The following is an 18,542-nucleotide window of genomic DNA, read 5'->3' on the forward strand; positions in this document are numbered from 1 at the left end:
AGCAGAAGCAGATCTGAAGAACTGCAAAAACTATTTCAAGCAGGACAAAGCTTGAAATGATGGATTTTGGGTTGTGCAGTGTCCCAGCAATATCTAAAGGCCTAATACTGAGGATTTTACATGGTATAATGCACACTGATGGATTTGAATAAACTTATCTGTTTACAAGTGATAACTTGTGATAAGCTTAAGGATTAAAAATGACTCATAGCAGTGCAGTTTGTCCCCAGATGAGTTGATTTCCCTCACAAGAAATGTATAAGGAGATGGGAAGCTGTCTTGGCCACATGAAAAGGACAGGACAGGACGAGGGTCTGGACGGATAAGCTAAACAAAGCCAAATTCGAAGGTGATTTGGATCCGAGTAAAGTAGTTTGAGTAGCTGAGGCTAAGTCTCCTGGCACAAAAACATCGTCAACGTTAAACCCCTGAATTGCAACAAACATAATTATAATTCATGTTCTTCTGTCTGTTGGTCAAGGCTCAGGAATCAAAGGTGAGACTCGCACATGGGCTCTGTCCCCCAGGTTCCTCTGTTCCTGAGCCCGAACCTTGTGCCTGGCTCCTGCAGCCTCTCTCACCCCTTAACCTGCTGGTCGGTGGGTGCTGTGGTCAGCAGGCCAGCTCACCGCTGCATAACCCCGTGAACAAGCGGAGCAGCAAGGAACCGACGGATGTGCCATGAGCTGCTCCCAGGACTGCGCAAACCTGCGGCACCTTCACACACCCTCTAGTGCAGCCAGATACGTCCCCAGAGAGTGGCTGGGGCTGTGATCTCCCATGCACCAGAAAATAAAGTCTCAAGAGGTCTCTATACACATTAGCTCTGCGCCAGGAGACATTTGTATGATGAAGTAGCCGAAGCAACAGAAGCTCCTTCAGTCGTAGGATGGCGTCACCCTGCAAATCACAGATCTCTGGGCAGAGGGGTTTTGCCCGATATCGTTCTGTGAAAATTTTCTGGGAGGAAAAACAACTGGAAAAAGAGAAAGGAAGGAGAGAAAGGGAGGGGATGAAGCACCAGCCTGAGATGTACTGATAGCATGGCTTGTGGAAAACTGAAAGAGAGCAAAGGGAAGAGCAAATGTCTGCGTGCTTTTAAGTTAACTGCTGACTCAAAAGCACCTGGAATTCATGGTATGGTCTGAATATACTTTTTTTTTTTTTTTAATCTTGTGCCAGGAAAACAGGATTCAGTATACATATTTTAAATAAACAGGCTGCACCACATTTTTCAGTTGTGATCAATTCAGCTGACATCTCTTACTAGTAGAAACAGCATGCAGGGTCATAAGCTTTTCCTAGCTACTTATGGATAAAAAGTGATAGCGTAACTTTAAGGACATGTCATTAATAACCTGCTACTAGAAACCCCAAGGCTGCAGGCAGATCCCACTCTGCTGCGGGCTGTACAAACACAGCAGAGGCGGCCTAGAAGGGCTTAAATCTGCACACACAATAGCCAGAACATGAGAGCGAATTCTCTACCTCCAGCTCAAATATTCTTCTGCTAAACTCTTAATTCACGCTGTCTCCAATAAACCAAAATGAACAATGCCTCTCCCTGCTTGGTGCTCACATCTTTAAAACATCAGTGGGCAGTTTTTGTATTGTCCTGGGCTTCAACCCTTAGTCATCTCTCTGCTACGTGATAAATACATCGCTCTTTTTTATCTGTTTTCATGAGTCAACCCCTCCAGCCTCTTCTTCATTCTCCTCTCCTCTGAGCTCCTGCCAGTATTTTTCTGGTACTGAAGCATCCAGTGCAGTTTTGCATTCTGGGATCAAATTAAGGTTTCCCATCCTTGTATCAGAAACTAGCTGGGCTTTGAAAAATGGTCTAATGCTTGGTACGTGGGTGGGATCCAGACATCTGAGGCTTCAAATACTGGCTCAGACACCGTGTTGCCTCAAACAGGGAATTTAAGATACGCTGGGTCTCAAGATATCTCCATCCTGATACAGCACAGGACAAACCTGAGTGCCTTGCTTGAACCAGACTCACTGCCTGTCTCTTTGCTGCCTGAGACTGTGTTCAGGACTAGACTTCACCTGGTCTCCAAAGCTTCAATGCAGTCAGCATCTCAGTGGTGGAGTGATCTCTTATTTTTGTGATCTGGGCAGACACATGGAGCGAATCATGGTCACATTCAGACTGGCAGAATAGACCTGAGACACAGATGTACAGCATGGACTCCTTTAATGCAAAGTGCAGCAGAGCTACCAGCCAGCAATGCAGATGCAAGGTCATGGGCATGCTTAACACCCTCTGAAGCTGGCTCTGCACATCACAAGGTAGACACAGCCTCTGTTTCCCAGCTATAAAATGAGGGCGCACAATCCTTCTCCATCTCACAAGTCTGTCATTAGGATAAAGTGCACTGCTGACTCAGAGCTGTCTGTAAACTATTGGCATGAAAGTCAAACCTGTGCCCTCATCTGCTGTCCATGTCTGACCTATCTATCACTTCTTGCTGCCAGGGCAAAAGAAAGGCTCAAGCCACCTGAGCCCCCAAAATGACCAGAGATGGGAAGCGGTGCCTTTCCTAGCCTTCTTGTATAGATAGACTGTACTCAGGCATCTCTTAATTAAGCTGGAAAAGCTAGCAAGCTGATGGATTTGAATTGAGATGCTGGTGAAGTGCCTGTGACATCCCCAGAGGGCACATTAAATTAACCAAATAGACTAAGGATTCAGTAAGCTAATGAAGAGAGAAATGAGAGAGAGATGAGGAAGATGGAAGAGACGAGGGTGAAGGAGAGAGAAGCAGATGGAAAGAGAGGACAGGGTAAAAAAGAAAGACAGAGGGATACAAGTGAGCAGAGAGGAGAAAAAGAGAGGGATTGAAAGGAGGTGAGAGGAAAGTACATGTAGACAGAGAAAGTGATTAAGTGCAGGGATAAGGAAGAAAAGACCCTGCAAGATCCTGAGGCTTTCTCCAAAGCCATGCTGGGACCATCTGTGCTGCAGCCTGGAGTCCAAATTGCTCAATCTCTGCCTCCACCAAGTTGCATCAGCTGCTTAGTGAAGCCGTAACCCCAGGCAGGACTCACCAGTCCCCGCTGCCCACCCCGTGCCCTGAGGTGCCTTACCTGCTCATGGTGCTCGATGCCCATGCTGATAGTGTTCACTAGGATTGCGATCATGATCCCACGGTTGAAGTACTTGCTGTCCACAATCCCTCGAAGCTTGACCCTCACTTCTCGCCACATGTCACTGCAGAGCTTCAGCCGTCCGCCTTCGTCCCCCTCCTCCTCCTCCTTCTCCAGTGCCGAGGCACCCTGCTCATCTCTGCTGCCCGCTCCCTCCTCTTCACTGGCTCCTCCATCCTCCTGGTCCGAGTCAGCGCTATCCAGGACAGAGAGCCTTCGGGACACTTCGTGCTCCCCCCTATGGCATCGGGGGCAGTTGGTGGGATCAGAGGTTGCTGTCACAGCAATAGGCTGGACCAAGCCCTGAGGAGGGCAGTCAAGAGAGTTGTGCTGCTGGCAAAGCCCTGGGGAGAGAAATGATCACGCTTAAAGGAGAAGGCTTTGAAAAAGACATCAAAACTGGGCACCTGTTTCGCTTTTGGGTATTCAGACAGGGTAACTGGGCTTTTTAGCTGTAAGGACGATTAAACACTGGCACATCATCTCAAGGGCAGCAATAAAAGCCATTGCCGTCGCAGGCTTTACACTGACTGGCTATGTCACCAAAAGGCATGGTACTGTTCAGCTGCCAGTGATTAGGCTCAATGGGGAGCTCTTGTCCACAGAGGAAGAACTGTTTTGTGTGATGCACAAATCACAGCTTGAGACTCAGTAGCTTGCGTTAAGTCGGAACTGAGGGAAAAATGATCACGAGGACTGCTTTCGGCCTGAACTGCTACAAGTGGGGTCCCAGAACCCACATGCTGAGCTGGACTCTCTAAATTAGGGAAGCTACATTAGCAAAGCATCTCAAGAAGCCAGAAAAGGTAGCGCAAGAACACTTCCTCCTGATACTCTGTGTGCTCTGAATCAGCACAGATCTCCTGACTTCAGTGAGAAAACTAAATTTTTGTTCCTTGATCCTCCAGTTGAGCCTGGAAGATCAAATGGACAGTGGGGGAATGAAGCAATTAATTCATTAACACAGTGCATGAAGCCTGCAGAAAGTTTTCTCCCAGCAAGTAAAGAAAATGAAAGACTGAGTATGCAAGACCAGCTGAAGGAAAATCTGCTTTTTTGCTTGTTAATGGGAGCATAACTTAGGAAAGGCATCGGTAGGCAGTTAATACTAACTCTATAAAACCATTTTTACAGTCACTTTTCAGGCCCAGAATCCAATTTAAATGGTATCTCGTGTCTAATTTTACACAACAGCATGTGCTCCCATCAAGAGAAATTGTCTCTTTTGCCCTTGCACATCAAACTGACTTCTTCCATATTGCTCCCTTGGTTCAGAAGACATCCTATTGCAATTCTACTCCCTTTGCCTCTCTCTTGAGGTCCCACAGCAATTCAGTTTGGGAGGAGAGCTCTGGGGGACCTGCTGTGTCACAGAGTCCAACCCTTAGTCCCACATGCTCATATCCTCCCAGTACTTCTCTCTCCCAAACTGCAGTGCTCACCCTGCTATACCAGACCTGGAGCCCTTTACAAGCCTCAGCCAGTGCCTTTAACGTTATTCCATTATGGTCACTGGGTTTCAGACCTGGGTTTCCCACGTTCCCTGCCGGTCACCCCTGTTCCATTCCCATTCTTGCTGGTCATCCCCACCTTGCTGCTCTGGTGCACTGCCACGGCCAATGTTAATTCTAATTCTGTGCTTTGTAGGCACAGGTCCTTTAGCTGGCACATGGAGATGCTCTCGGTTACTCTCACGTTTCCACTATTGGTATTTCCAGCTTTACCCACGCAATCCTTACTGTAGTGCCTCTGGCTTTCCCTGTTCGTGCCTAGCTTGGCGCTGCTCGGCTCCACGTGGCCCTGGCGCCGGCTCTGTATGCTGTTGTACAGCCCAAGGGTGCGGCGTTTGGCTTTGCGCACGATGTGGCAGACGTATTGGAAGATCTCCTCGTAGCAGTCTCCCGGCTCCATGTAGCTGGCGACAGTGCTGGAGGAGAGATACCGTGCCCTCTGCTCCTGCATCAGCTGGTGCTCCCGCTGCTTGGTCTCCGAAAACTGCGTGGCGATGACCACCAGGCACAGGTTAATCATGAAGAAGGAGCCCACCTAGTAGCAAAGGAGAAGAACGGACAGTCGACGTCAACATGAGGAAAAACACGCAGGAGGGGGAACGTAAAAGGAGAGAGGAGCAGAAAGTGATTGGAGGCAGACAGAGGGACAGGAACCGGTCTGCGTATGGAGACGGGATTTCAGAGAAAGCCAGGGCTGGCTGAGCTTGTTTTTGAGAACTGAGTTGATGTCATTTCCATGCAGCATTTGGAGCTCTGAACTGAAATTCAGGAAACAGAAGCCCGACTTTTGGCTCCTTTGGCAGGCTTTGGGACCTTTAGCAAGTCACTTAAAAGTTATCTGCGAAGGGTTTTATGAAAACTAGACTTTTTCTTTCCCTCTCCTTTGTGTTAAACAGAAGGTGGGATACAGAGGACTTAGTTTGGTAGTTTAGTTGCTTTCTCCTCTGCTTTCTCTTTTACTACTGGAAAAATCGTGCACTGTCATTTATGGTCTTCACTTCTTGGAGGACATGTCAGTATTCTTGGAGCATTTTATTTATTTCTACCATTTACACCTTAATTCACCATACAAGGAGATGGCACTTTGCTGAAATGAATGAGCTCTTGAAATGAAAGAGAAGTTTACAAAAACTAATGACTTTGAGAAGGACACTAAATAGTCTGGCAAAACAGTGCTTCCTTGCTCATTTTCTATTTTCCTGATTCTTCTGATACTAGACATTTTACGTTAGCTCTTATTTTACTTGTCCCATAGCCTAGGTAGGCCTTTCATTTCGAATACAAAAACAAGCACAATCCACTCCCCCAATTTCTTAGAAACAAAACAAAATGCCCAAGTTCTTCCTATTCTCCATGCAGAAGCTAAAATGTCTACCAGGCTTATTTTACACCTTTGTATGTTCCCTTTAAGCTTCCTTTGCCTCAGTTTTCCTATCTGTAAAATGGAGTAAATATTTCTTGGTGCTGAGAGATCTGGAGGTAAAAATCTCACTCTCAGTGTTACATATTATGAAATTACAGATGAATCTCTGCGAGGAGATCTATCCATTACACTTAGGATAAAACCCGGGCTTCAATATGCTGAGAATTTCTTACATAAAAGGGCTGGTAACGACATTCAAAATCATTCTCAAAAGCTGTGATGCCTTGATTGGTGCCTACTCCCCGTGGAGCTGTAAGTGGCGATATGGCATTGATAAAATGCAGAGTCTGATCTCTGAACAAGGACGACACGTCTGTGCTGCTCTGAAACGGACTCTGCGGGGCAGCCCCCGGGAGGAGAGGAAGCACTAGCTCAAGATTTCTGCTTCCCCTGGACCAGGGAGCATCCCTGCTACGGGACATCCTCGCACCGCGTTCCTCCTCTACGAACCCACACAGGACCCAGTCTCACCTCCCTGTCTCTCCTTTCCAAGCAAACAGCTCTGGCACAGAGCTGGATCCAGTCCTCCCCCCGACAACCCTTCCAGCAAAGGGGAGAGGGCAAGCAGAAGTGGTGATAACCTGACCCCAACCCTCGTGCATGGAAAAGGTGGGGTTTTTTTCAGCAAGTACCCCAGCTTATTTTATCTATCCAAGCAGCCTTCCTCTCAGTGCACAGCCCTTGCCACTCTGCCACCAGTTTGCCCCCTTGGTTGTCCCTTTCTCTTGCACGCAGGTGCCCAGCAGCTCTGTCCAGAGACTCAACACAGTGGCTCTCAGTATTTCAAAGGGGAGGTGTCCCTGCTAGCATCTGAATAATCCTTTGAAACACGAAGCCCTTCCCAACCAGATTCAACATAAGGACAATAAACCATCTCAAAATAAAGGGCTTTTTTTTTTTTTTTTTTCTCCTCCTCTCAGCACCCTTCAAAGCTGTTCTAATTCTGTTTCCCTTCATCACTGAACCCTTCTCTTCCCTCTCCTCCCGCCCATATTTCAGCTTATTTTCCCTTCATCTTCTGTATGTGGCCTTGAAAATTAAAACGATGCCTCGTTCGGATTCCTTCGCCTTCCCCCAAGATTTTCCCTAGTTCATGATGTCTTGCATGTTTTCACTGATAAGAGTATGACTGGGTATCCAAATTCTTCTCCGATGCACTCTCCTGCCCTCTTCCCCCTCAGCACCACACGACGCTCGCAGGGGTTTGCCCGTTCAGTTATCCCCCTCAGCTTGCCCTGAGTAAGGCAGGCTTGGGGGCTGGACACCAGCTCTGCGTCCATTTCTGGAACGCTAATTGTGACACTGCCTGGTATTTTGCAACTTCCAACAATTTCACGAACAACAAGCGATTAAGATGTGCAACACCTTCTTTCTAGGCTACAAGCAGAGGAGCTGAGGGCAACAAGATGTCCTCAGCAGTGTCACACTGTCAGCCTGGGGTTGAATCCGGAGGGGTGTTCAGGTTTCACATCACCAAGCCCTGTCCTCACAGGCACCGTTTGCTGTGATCTCCCACCAGATGACCAAAAAGGCAAGGAGTGAGAGGACTGGATACGGCAACTAACCCCCAATCCTTAAACCTCTTAGCTAGGAACATCAAACGCAAAACAAATGAGCTTGTTTAATCCTTAAGACGACAGGCAAGTCCATAAACTCCAAGGCTCCGCCGAGCTTGACACTGCCTCCCAGCTCGCAGAAGACAGGAAGGGTCCCAGATGGCTCGTAACTGAGCGATCCATCTCAGCTAGCTCAGCGAGGAGACCAAAAGCATCTGACATGGAGTCAGACAAAGCATCTGACAGAGGCAGAAGGAGACCATCGATTCAGAGCCCCAACACAGGAGTCCCGTTCAGTCCCGAGACTGAGCTGTACTTTGATTAAGCAGATCCCGTACTTGTTCAGCCCAAGGTCTGATCCCTGTCTCTGCAATATCTAATAAAATCTGACTGGGGCTGGAGGTGCTGACTTACTTGCCCATTATTTTTATTGGTGGATATCCAGCTTGTCTTCTGAAGCCCACACGTGTAAGCACAGAGCACTTCAAGGAGGCCACTGAGTGCTGCAATATGAATGCCAGCCTGAGAGTTCACAAGAGCTTTCTCTAGTCCAGGAGCCACACCAGTGGCCAAGTAGCTGGAGAAGTGACAAAGAGACAGCTGGACCTCAAGCAGGAAGACCCAAATGAAACACTGACCCGAGAAGTGGAAGCAGTCCTTCCTTCACATCACCTCCCTGATCTCCGGCAGAGGGGGAAGCTATTTACAATTTGCTGAATACGTGAAATGCTTTTACCAGGTTGTTCTGCAAGGCCACTCTGAGTGCTGGGGTCAGCCAGCACTCTTCCCCTCAGCGGAGCCCGTCTACGCAGGAGTCCTAACCGTGCTGGGAATACATCCAGGTGGCGGAGTCTTCTTCCTGCAGGTGAGCAGTAGCAAGTAATGCCCTTATGTAGGTGTTTGAAGATACCGCTGTGAGGGAAGAAGTCATGGATGAAAGCGTAGCTCTAAAGAAGAGGCTGCAGAGATCCAGCCCAAGAAGAGTAAGTTTCAGCCAAGACTAGGTTGTATGTAGAAAAGCAAAGAGTCAGGGCTTGAAGTATGACTGTCAGAGCAATCCTGCCTAGAAACCCAGGCCTTTCAACCATGGAGAAGGAAGGAAGGAGAAAGGCTGGAAGGACTGTGCTTCATGAGACTTGAAGAGGCATCGTCATTTCTATAAGAAGACTCAGAGAGAAAATGAAAGCAAGTGATAGCAAGTTCACACTGTGGTGTTGCTACATGCTGCAAAAGATGCATTACACATGCAAAGAAGGTAACAGAGAGGCTAAATGTTTTCTTGGTGTAACTCCACCAAAGGCAAAAGAAATGTCCCATCTAGCATATGGCTCCTTTGTTCTGAGCAGTCCCCAGAGTAAGTTGAGGTTCATGTACTCCTGTGTTTGATGGAAATAAACCTACATGGCTTCTGCAAATGATGAGGGAGTGTCTAGAAATGTCAATGACACTCCACAGTAAAATCTCAGGTGGAGTGCTTAATTGAGGGTTTTCAGCACCTGCAAATTCAGAGACAAAGTTTGCATCACTGGGAATCCACATGAGGTCAGTCAGCACTAGAAGGATGCTCCTGCTTAGAAACCAAAAATATGCTGACAGGATTTAGGTAGATTGGAGCAGGTGGTGAGGGGCAGGTTTTGGAACTTGCCCGCAGGAGATGAGCATGCCCACCGCAATGGTTAAACACTGACTCTGCACAGTCCTTCCTGGCTCTGGGAGAGACTGTGTCTGAGACAAGGAGTAAATTCTGTGCAAAACTGCACATTGTACAAATCTGGGTATCCTGGCCATGCTGCTCAAAGTGAAAATGCAAGTAGGTACTAAATATCTATTGCATAGTGGGAGATCTGAACAAACTTTACAGGAAATAAATAATTTTTTCCCAAACTCACAAAAAGCAGCGGATTTGTTCAGTTTGCCTTTGGGAACAGAGCTGGGGGGAGGTCCCCCCCCATCCTGTGCAATCATACCTCTGGCACTGCCTTTCCTTGGGACTCTCCAGCCTCAAAGTAGAAGCAGCATCCCTTAAGGTGTATTTCACCTCTGCTGTCCTGGCTCATGCTTCAGCCCACAGGGAGTAGGTCATCTTTCTGTTTGTCTCTCCTTGCCTTTCCCTTGTGATGGTAGAAGGCCAGAAAGCAGGGAGAAATCAAGGATACCATGAAGATTCAGCTTTTTCATAAGTTCCCTGACCTGAATGGACCAGTAGATTTTTTTTTTGTGCCACTCCCCACATGTAAAGGCTGCAGAATTTCTCCCAGAAACTGGATTAAGGTTTGTTTGCTCTCAAGTCACTGCATGTCAATTTGAATTTAAACTAGATCCTGTGCCAGGTGAGTCTGTTAATGTTACTGGGTCACTGCTTCTAAAGAACCTATTTCTAGGAGGGCATGGCCACATAGGACAAGGAGTAGCTGAAGAGCAGAGTCTTAGCCAGGTCCATTCGGCAGCCCGTCCAAATGCATGTAGGCCTTGGAAATACACATCGAGATCCTTACTGGCTAAGTGACCTAGAAGTAAATTGCACCTACCGTGTACAGATTTTATACTTCCCATAATCCATCCTATGTCTTTCCCTTCTACTCTTGCCTTTGGTCCGCATGTGGGAAAAGTGCAAGAGTCTTCATAAAAACAAAATCCTTCCTTGTTAGAAACAGGATACTCCCTCCAAGAAAATGCATTTACATGTGGGAGGCTTGAGGAATGGAAGAGGCAATGGCACCACATTTCTCACCTCTCTTTCCAGGCACTGACAACAAATCTTACAGCAAAGCAAACTTCACTTGTATAAATCCACAGGGCTTATAAACTGCTTATTAAGTTCTCATCACGGACACACTTCTCTCTTTCCATCCCCACCAGCCACAAGTGATGTCACACAGCCAGTTTATGTTGGACCGCTGACACTTTTGGAGCAGCAGCTCCTTTTTGTTCAGGGTGAGGAAGTAATTCAGCGTGACAGACCCTGAATCTGACAAAATCTGAATCTGAGACCCTGAACCTAAGAGATCCAGGTGCTGCCAAAAGCCGTAAAACATGGCTCAAGAATGACTCAAGAGCTTAAAATGTATAAAGAGACCAAGTAGAATGGAAGATACAGAAATGGTTTTCTGTCCTTTTAGGCACACTGGTTTGGGGAATTTACTTTGAGAGATCTGCGGATGAGAACATTATCCTACACTGGGTATGTATATCTCTAGGAATCAATCCCGAGCATATTTTTTGAGCAAAAGAGAATAACCTGGCTGACAATTATGTGATCCTGCCACCAACTGTTGGTGAAAATCAACTGACTGGGTTCCTGAGATTCCTAGAAGAAATCCAGGTAAAGTAGTTTGCTTCCCTGGTACCTGTGTTGACCTAACACCTGGTTTTTGTAGGCTCTCAGCTTGCAATGCTGACAGTCATCAAGTCTTATACTTACGATTATCAGCAAGATAAAGTAGATAAAGTTATAGAAGGAATGGGCATCCATCACGTAGTACATGATCTCCACCCACCCTTCCAGTGTGATCACCTGCAGAGACAAACAAAACCAAGAGAAATAGGAGGGAAGTGGGCTTCCAGAGTTCATTCCTCAGTGTATATGGGCAGATACTGGCAGGGCTCTTACAACCCAAGGAAGGCGAGAAACAACAATTCATTTCAAGGAGGCCAAATTTCCATTCCAGGAAATCAGCGTGGTACTGCTTGGTGACACTGGCATACTGTCAAAGCCTGTGAGATCATGCTAGCCCACAGCAGGAATATTTCATTAAAATAGTTCATTTCCCTGGATCGCAGCAGGGGAAAACCCGCAGCAGGTTTCTGTGCCCCTTGGACTGGACACCACGTACAGCCGGAGGAAAAGAAAAAAGGCACGGATTTTAGCTCCCATCTGCAACGCGTGCTGGGAATTAAAAAAACAACAAACAAAAAACGGACTCCTTTGCTATAGTGATTTGGATTGAAGGGAAAACTGGTACAAGTTAGCCTGAAGGGTACAGCTCGTTTCAGCAAGGGCCTAGAACAGCTTTATATCCCTCCCCATCTTCAGGAACACCGATCATGGTGTGCACTCTGCCTCTTCTGCCATAGTAGTTACAAGGCCCTTTTCTCTCTGCAGCTGTATCATACCATGCAGAAACCATCATGGGAGCACAGAAAGACTGGGTTGGAAAAAAGGAAAAATAGCTTGAGCCTTGTTAGGAGGCTAGCTCAGTCTTACCTGAAATATCACAATCCAGGCATACCCGATGTTGTCAAAGTTGATGGCACCCTTGTGCGGGTTAGCGTTGCCTGTACGGCACACGTTGTAGTACTGGTTCCAGTTGACACACATGCCACTGACGTTGAACTCTTGCCGGACTGAATTGTAGTAATAATAATCGTCCTTATCCAAACAACACTCATGCCCCCGCTCCTTCAGTGGGGGTATCTCATGACAGCCCATAATTCCATTGTCTCCTGACAGCGAGCAGATAAAGGGCATCTCATCATCTTCCTCAGGTTGGTAATAAGGGGGCAGGACAATGTCACCTTGTCTGCAAGGATAAAAAAAACAACAGTCATAAAGTTCTTGTAACAGACAGTTTCCCATTAGCAACACTGGTGGAGCTGGGAGCTCCCATCCTGACAGAAGGACTGCACTGGGTAAGGGATTTCCAGATTTATTGCCTCAGGAGAAGGGAAGGGAAGACAGGGCTCCTGGGAAACAGGAAAATTCCAGGGTGAGTCCCCAGTTTTCAGAGCTTTGCCTGCCCTAAAATCACCCCAAGCCAAATGACACAATCTGCTTGCATGGAGATGAAGAAAAGCTAGAATACAGAGATTTGCATTCTGTTCACTCTCCCCATTAGCATCAAAGCTAAATCAGATGCAGTGATATTAAGGAAGTTCATCAGGCTTTACTGTGATGTGTTCATGTATGTAACCGTTGATGGACATGTTTTATAACATTTGGCAGTGAACCTTCTGTACTTAAAAAAAAAAAAAAAATCCGGTTCATGCATAATTAAGGTTGCACAGCAAAGCCTTAAAATCAGGAAATGCAAAGTTAAAATTGACTTAACCTTAACTTTGACTCCTCCTTGACAGTTAGCATTATAGGTGCAATGTTTCATGCCAAGTTCACGTGCTTTTTCCCAAATAATGCAAGTACCTTGCAAATGCATGAATAATTAAAATCATCTGTGCTTGCCTAGCTGGAGATGAGCTAATGATCAGAAAAGTGAAAGGTGGAGATTTAAAATTTTCCATTAAACTTTATCTGGTGCATTCCTTGCTGTGCTAAATACACAACTTCCACATCGCATGAATGCAGACTTTTCCACTAAGTGTCACTGGAAGAGGACAGGTGTTGATGAAAAAGAACAGAGAGAAAGTCTCTGATTCCAAACTAAGCTGGACTAAACTACAAAGATCTGTCGTAACACATCCACATCATTGGTGAACTGGGTGCCTGCAGAATTCATTTCTCTAGTAATGGTCAGGCAAAGATTTTCTAGTATCTGCCGCTTCGCAGGCTGTGGCCCCAATCCACTTCTCACTTGCATCAACTCTGCATGGATGTAATTACACTCATTAAAGTAGTACTACCCCTGATTTACATAAAGGACAATCATCCTAAACATTTGGTTTTCCCCAAGGAATATATAAACACAGTAAATGGCTGCTTTAAACAGTTCCTACTCTCTGACCCCACTGCTGTTCTGCAGACTGTATTTTCACACTTTTTTTATTTTTTTCCCATTTGAGATGATCTAAAGCTTCAGAATTGTTTAATCAGTCTAAACTGATCTACAGCTTTAGGTTTTTCTAAGCAGTCTAAACTGATAGGACACCTGGGATTAGTATACTGTTTTAAGACGACATTTTAAAGCCTGAGCTCTGCTAAAGCCAGAAAGTCAACAGGAGGAGCTGTGCCCTGGAACTGGTGCTCTGCTCCCCAGGAGGGTGACTGGAGAATTGGCAGCAGGCAGGAGCTTTCCCATCCCACTGCCTCCGGGAAGGAGCAGAGCCATGCTCTGCAGGCTCCTCCCTGACACCCCCAGGATAAACCTCAGATACCTGTAATCGACCCCTCTGCGGCTCCAGGCTCTCTGCCAGAACTGTGCCCACATTTCCCCACGGTTTTTTTGTCCCATTCAAGCAGCCATTCTTTGCTTTCAGATGCTCTCACTTCTACAAACCCAGCTGTAAGACACCTCTCCCAACAGCCCTCCATCCCCTCCCCACGGCACCTCCCACATGCAATTCTACTCCTGAAGTTTTCCAATAATTTCTCTGTGTCCCTCCAAAGCCTCCGGAGGTAACGCACTGCTGTCCAAACAGTGACCTCAGCTCCATCTTGGAGGTGCTGAAGATGTCCCTGGAAGCATCAGGCAGCGCCACGGCTTTCTGTAAGACTCCTCCGGTTGTTGTTTTTTGAAGAGGGAGCAAGTTCAGGAGGAAGACGGCACGGCTCGTGTTTCAGGGTTTCAACTCTTTCTGGGAGTAGGATCAGCATCTTGAATCCCCGGACATGTCTGGAGGAGGCAGCTATGCTAACCTGTGCCTTGCCCAAATCCAAATGAACCCAGGCATCTGTGGACCGTGAAGACAGACTAGAACCAGCTGCCTTTGCCTTCCCTCCCTTTTTGCTGCAAGACATGGCCAACGCTCTGCACGCTATCACCCTACAGCCGTTTGGAGTAAGCAATACATAGAGATCCTGGCAGCAGAGAACAAAAGAGCAGGTAAGGGGAAAAAGAAATATCTCTGGGAGAAAGGAAGGAGACATCGTCTCCCAGGCACTCACATTGTGAAGTTCTCCTCCATGAAACAGCGGTTGCGGAGCAGCCCAGCCCACAGCTGCACCCCGATGATGCCGAAGATGAAGAAGACAAAGAAGCAGAGAAGCAGCACGTTCCCCAGCATGGGCAAGGTGTCCAGGAGCAAGTTCACAAGGATGCGCATGCCTGCAGGGGAAGAAGAGAACCAGAAGGAGCAAGTGTGGGATGGAGGGACAGAGAAAGAGAAAGGGAGAAGAGGAAGGGAAGGAGAAGGAAAGGAAAGGAAAATTTAGGAGACACACGGGGCGGGGGGAAGCCACATGAAGATAAAAGCAGAGTGTCAGAAATTATTTATTACCCAAACCAGGCTAGATTTATGATTGTTGCCCTTTCTTGTCCTAACCTCTACTGACAGGCAGCGAGCAGATCTGCTGTGATGCCATGATCTCTTAACCCTAGGCCTCTGTCTGCAGCAGCGAGAAGAAAAGGGAATGAGACTTCTGGTACCATCAGCTATCTGACTGATATCCCTCCCTCCCCCTTCCCTGCAGATGGGCAATGGAGTGACAACTCTGTCCCAAAGGTGCACGGCAGTTCAACGGCTCCATCCTCAGACTGCTCGGACCGAAAGTCATCCCAGTTCAACAACTGCATGCTGCAACCTGTGAGAATTGCACTGACGCACCAAGGCCAGCCTGCCTAGTAGGATGAACCTCTCCAGCACACGTAAACCGGCATAAATCGGTTTTCTCAGTGACAGTATCATCAGGGGAAAATCTCGGAGACCACACTCCTCTCTTGGCTAGACCTCCTTCCCCAAAAGGGCTGGAGCACACAAGCAGCAGGCACAGCCCAAAATGCTGTCGGCACAGCACCTCTGGCCAGTGCAAATGTCTCCAAAAATCTTTTACTTTTTATTTTTAATTACCTAATGAATTATTTCTGTGGTTTTATTTCTCCCCCAGCTCTTCAGCTCACACAGCCACAAGTAGGGGTAAAGATAGGCTCGTTTCTCCATGGAGCTAATGACTTTTCCTCTGCTCTCCAGGGATGGCAAAAGTCTAAAAATCCTTCTGAGCACCACTGTACCGCCTTTAACCCCCCCCACACCTCATGTGGTCTTCTCTCCTTGCCTCCATGGAGGTCCCTCCCCCAGGGAGCTCCTTCACTGAAGATGTTCCATGTAGGCCAGCAAATAATTAGCTAATTAGGTATTTATAACCAGTTCATTACTTCAGATGGCAGTAGAAGGGGAAAGAGGAGGGGAAGATAAGATTAGGATTCTCCGACAGCCCTTTGAGGCACAAGTTAATCCCCCTTGTGTGCCCAGCGTCATGTAATTAGCCACATGATGCTGTGCATTATGCTTTATCTCTATTCCCCGGGCTGCTCACGCCGCGGAGAGGGGAGGGAAGCGATGCCTGCGGGGGCCATGCAGGCGTGGGGTGCACGCACCCTGAAGGGAGAGGGAGAAGGATGCCCGGTGCGGGACATCGGACTGGTTTAGCTCAGGAAGGAATGTTCTGGGGACAGATGAGGGTGGGAGAGACAAGAATGGTATTTGCAGGTAGGTGATATGTAAGGGAAGAGAAGATGCTCAATGATGGCTACGTGGGATCATGAGGGACAAGGAACGATGGCATTAGCTCTACGGCCAGGCTGCGGAGCAGCAGCGAAGCCCTCCTTGCCTGACTGCCCAGCTGTATCACCAGTCACCGGTTAAGGCAGTTTCTAGACTGTCCGTCAGTAACTCAGCAGCGCAGGGGCACAGCTCCAGCCGCTCGCTGGGGATCGCAGGCACGCCACGAGTCACTGATAGCTTTCTGATCTGTCACCGCGCAAAGCCCAACAGCACGGCCGCGCTGCTGTCGCTGTGACCTGCCAGGCTCTGGAGCAACACGCTGCGCAACACTTCGGCTTTACGGCCACACACCCTCACTGCAGTGCAGCGTTAACGTCGCTTCACAGCACGAGCTCGGTGGTTCCCATAAACTGTCCTGGTCAGTACATTAGGGAGAGCCAAGCGACACGGGAAGCTGTGCCAGCAGTGCTGCAAGAGGGGGTGATGTTTTTCAGATCAATTGATGCTAGCTCCATCTCGGAGCAGAGGTAATGGGAAGAATGAGACTGCCCTTACACAGAAACGCAGAACAGATAGAACAGACGTCCCCACCAGAATTTTACAGACAGCACACTTGTTGGGTCAGAATTGGCAAAAATTGATTTTGTCCATGTTCCAAGAGAAGACAAGTGACTTGCAAAACTTGCCTGCCTTTTCCCTGGAAACATCCTGCCTGCCCATACGTTCTCCATCCTGACTCTCAGAGGGGCTACTAGCGGTACAGGATTGTACTACCCACAGCTCCAGGATCATAGCGATTGCCCTCATGCTAGACCCTCTGGGGTACCTGGGCTCGTAACCCAAGAACTGGCAAGTGGCCCCATACCAGGCAGGTGGCCACCAGGCAGATGGCCCCAGCGCTTGGCATTGTCTCCATATCTCAAAGAATTTCAGCATTGGTGGGTTCCATTTGAAGTCCAAATGAAACCCAATTTTTATTTTTTAAAAATCTCCCAGTTGAACAGAGTCATCCTCTGCCCATTGATGCTGACTGTGGATATGAGATTAGCTCTTCCAAAAGCAAGAACGCTGAAGCTACAGCCATCCAAACATCAACTGCAATTCTCCTACGGGCCAACCAACTAAAACAAATCCATCGCTTCACTTTGTGCAAAGCCTCTTTTGCTTCGTGCCCTAAACCGCAAAGCGATTGCTCTGGGAACCCATTTTTCACCAGAGGCATCAGTTTTCCATCAAATGGACCTCCACTGCTGAGTTCACCCAGCTGCTGGAGGTACTTCAACTACTACTTCCACATGGATGAAAGGCACAGCATAAATCCAAGCTCAGTACCTTTGTTCTCTCCTTTGTTTGCCTGCGCTGCGCTGCCTGCAATACTCGTGCCGGACTCCCTGAGCCCCGTCCTCTGCTATGGCATTTTGGCAGTGCCCCTCCCTCACCTCTGCCAGCCCCTATGGGCACTTTGGGGGGAAGCCCTCGCAGCACCCCCGTCCCCTCCTGAGCTGGCAGCCCTGTGTGGGTCTGTCCGCAGCTGGGGTTTTGCCGTCCCCCGGAAAGGACGAGCTGGTCCGGCAGCCACGCTAGAGCATCTGCTGCGGGTCTCCAGGGAAGGACCCTCACTGCCGGGTGTCGGAACGCTTTCAGGGGCAGGAGGGGATGAGCCCCACTCAGGCAGGACCCACAGAGCAGTTTGTTTCGGGGTCTGCGCAGCCTGACCGGGAGCAGGTTGCAAACGGTCCCTGGTTCCTCAAGCACTCACAAGGTGTGGGGGAAAGAGGGAGAAAGGCTGAAAAGCCTAAGGATGGAGGGTGATGATTTACTGCAGACCCTGGTGACTCAGATCACAAGGTCTCTACAGCAGCTGCAGGGCAATGGAAATGGGCAGAAAGCATATTTGTCAGTGCAGCTTTGGGAGCATCCTGCCCTGGAGAACTGGAATGCCCCTCTTTTCCAAGGGGCCTTCACCGGACAAGCCCCCATCCACAGCAACACCAGTGCATCTTGCATGACAACTTCTGGAAGGTGCTGGAAAGCCGGTTCTTCAGCAAAGTCCTGCTGCTGTCTCCTCCCTACCTTCCGCCACCTTTGCCTGCTCCTCTGCCCCTTTACTTTTCTCTTGCTGTGCCTACATCTCCTCTCTGTCTCTGCACCGCTCCGCAGCGTACGTGCGCGCGTCTCCTGGCCTCCCTCCCCCCTGCTGCCTTTCCCCACGTCCCCGTTTGTCCTTTACCATCGGCAGAGCAGAAGCCACGCTGGCTCACAGCAAGGAGGGAATATGAAAGGGACAATGACCTTTTCTGAAGCAGCCTTTGAAAAAAGGAGATGTTCCCTGAGAAGAGAAAGGAAGAGGGGCCGGGCAGTCTGGAGGAAAAGCAGGGAGGGAGAGCACTGATGAAGCAACATTCAGCAACCAAACAGGCTCCCAGGGCATCAAATATGAAAAGGTTTTGCTCTTCAAGGGGAAGAAAAGCCAGAAACATGAAATATTCATAAGTGCCAGGTGTGGGCTCTGAAAGGCCTTTTCTCTTCCCCACTCACCCTCATGAGGAGACCAGGGGAAAGGAAGAA

General features: G+C 48.3%; 1 protein-coding gene across 1 annotated transcript in view; it reads right to left on the reverse strand.

Annotated features, from left to right (window-relative positions):
* Positions 1-18,542, reverse strand: part of CACNA1I (calcium voltage-gated channel subunit alpha1 I) — a 172,771-nt gene that overhangs the window by 41,979 nt on the left and 112,250 nt on the right. The window contains 5 exon segments of the mRNA XM_030041229.1: positions 3,094-3,497; positions 4,878-5,199; positions 11,065-11,157; positions 11,848-12,163; positions 14,419-14,578. Coding sequence (XP_029897089.1) covers positions 3,094-3,497; positions 4,878-5,199; positions 11,065-11,157; positions 11,848-12,163; positions 14,419-14,578 — 1,295 coding nt within the window.

This window comes from Aquila chrysaetos, chromosome 17, assembly GCF_900496995.4.
Source record: "Aquila chrysaetos chrysaetos chromosome 17, bAquChr1.4, whole genome shotgun sequence".
In the NCBI taxonomy this organism is placed as follows: domain Eukaryota; kingdom Metazoa; phylum Chordata; class Aves; order Accipitriformes; family Accipitridae; genus Aquila; species Aquila chrysaetos.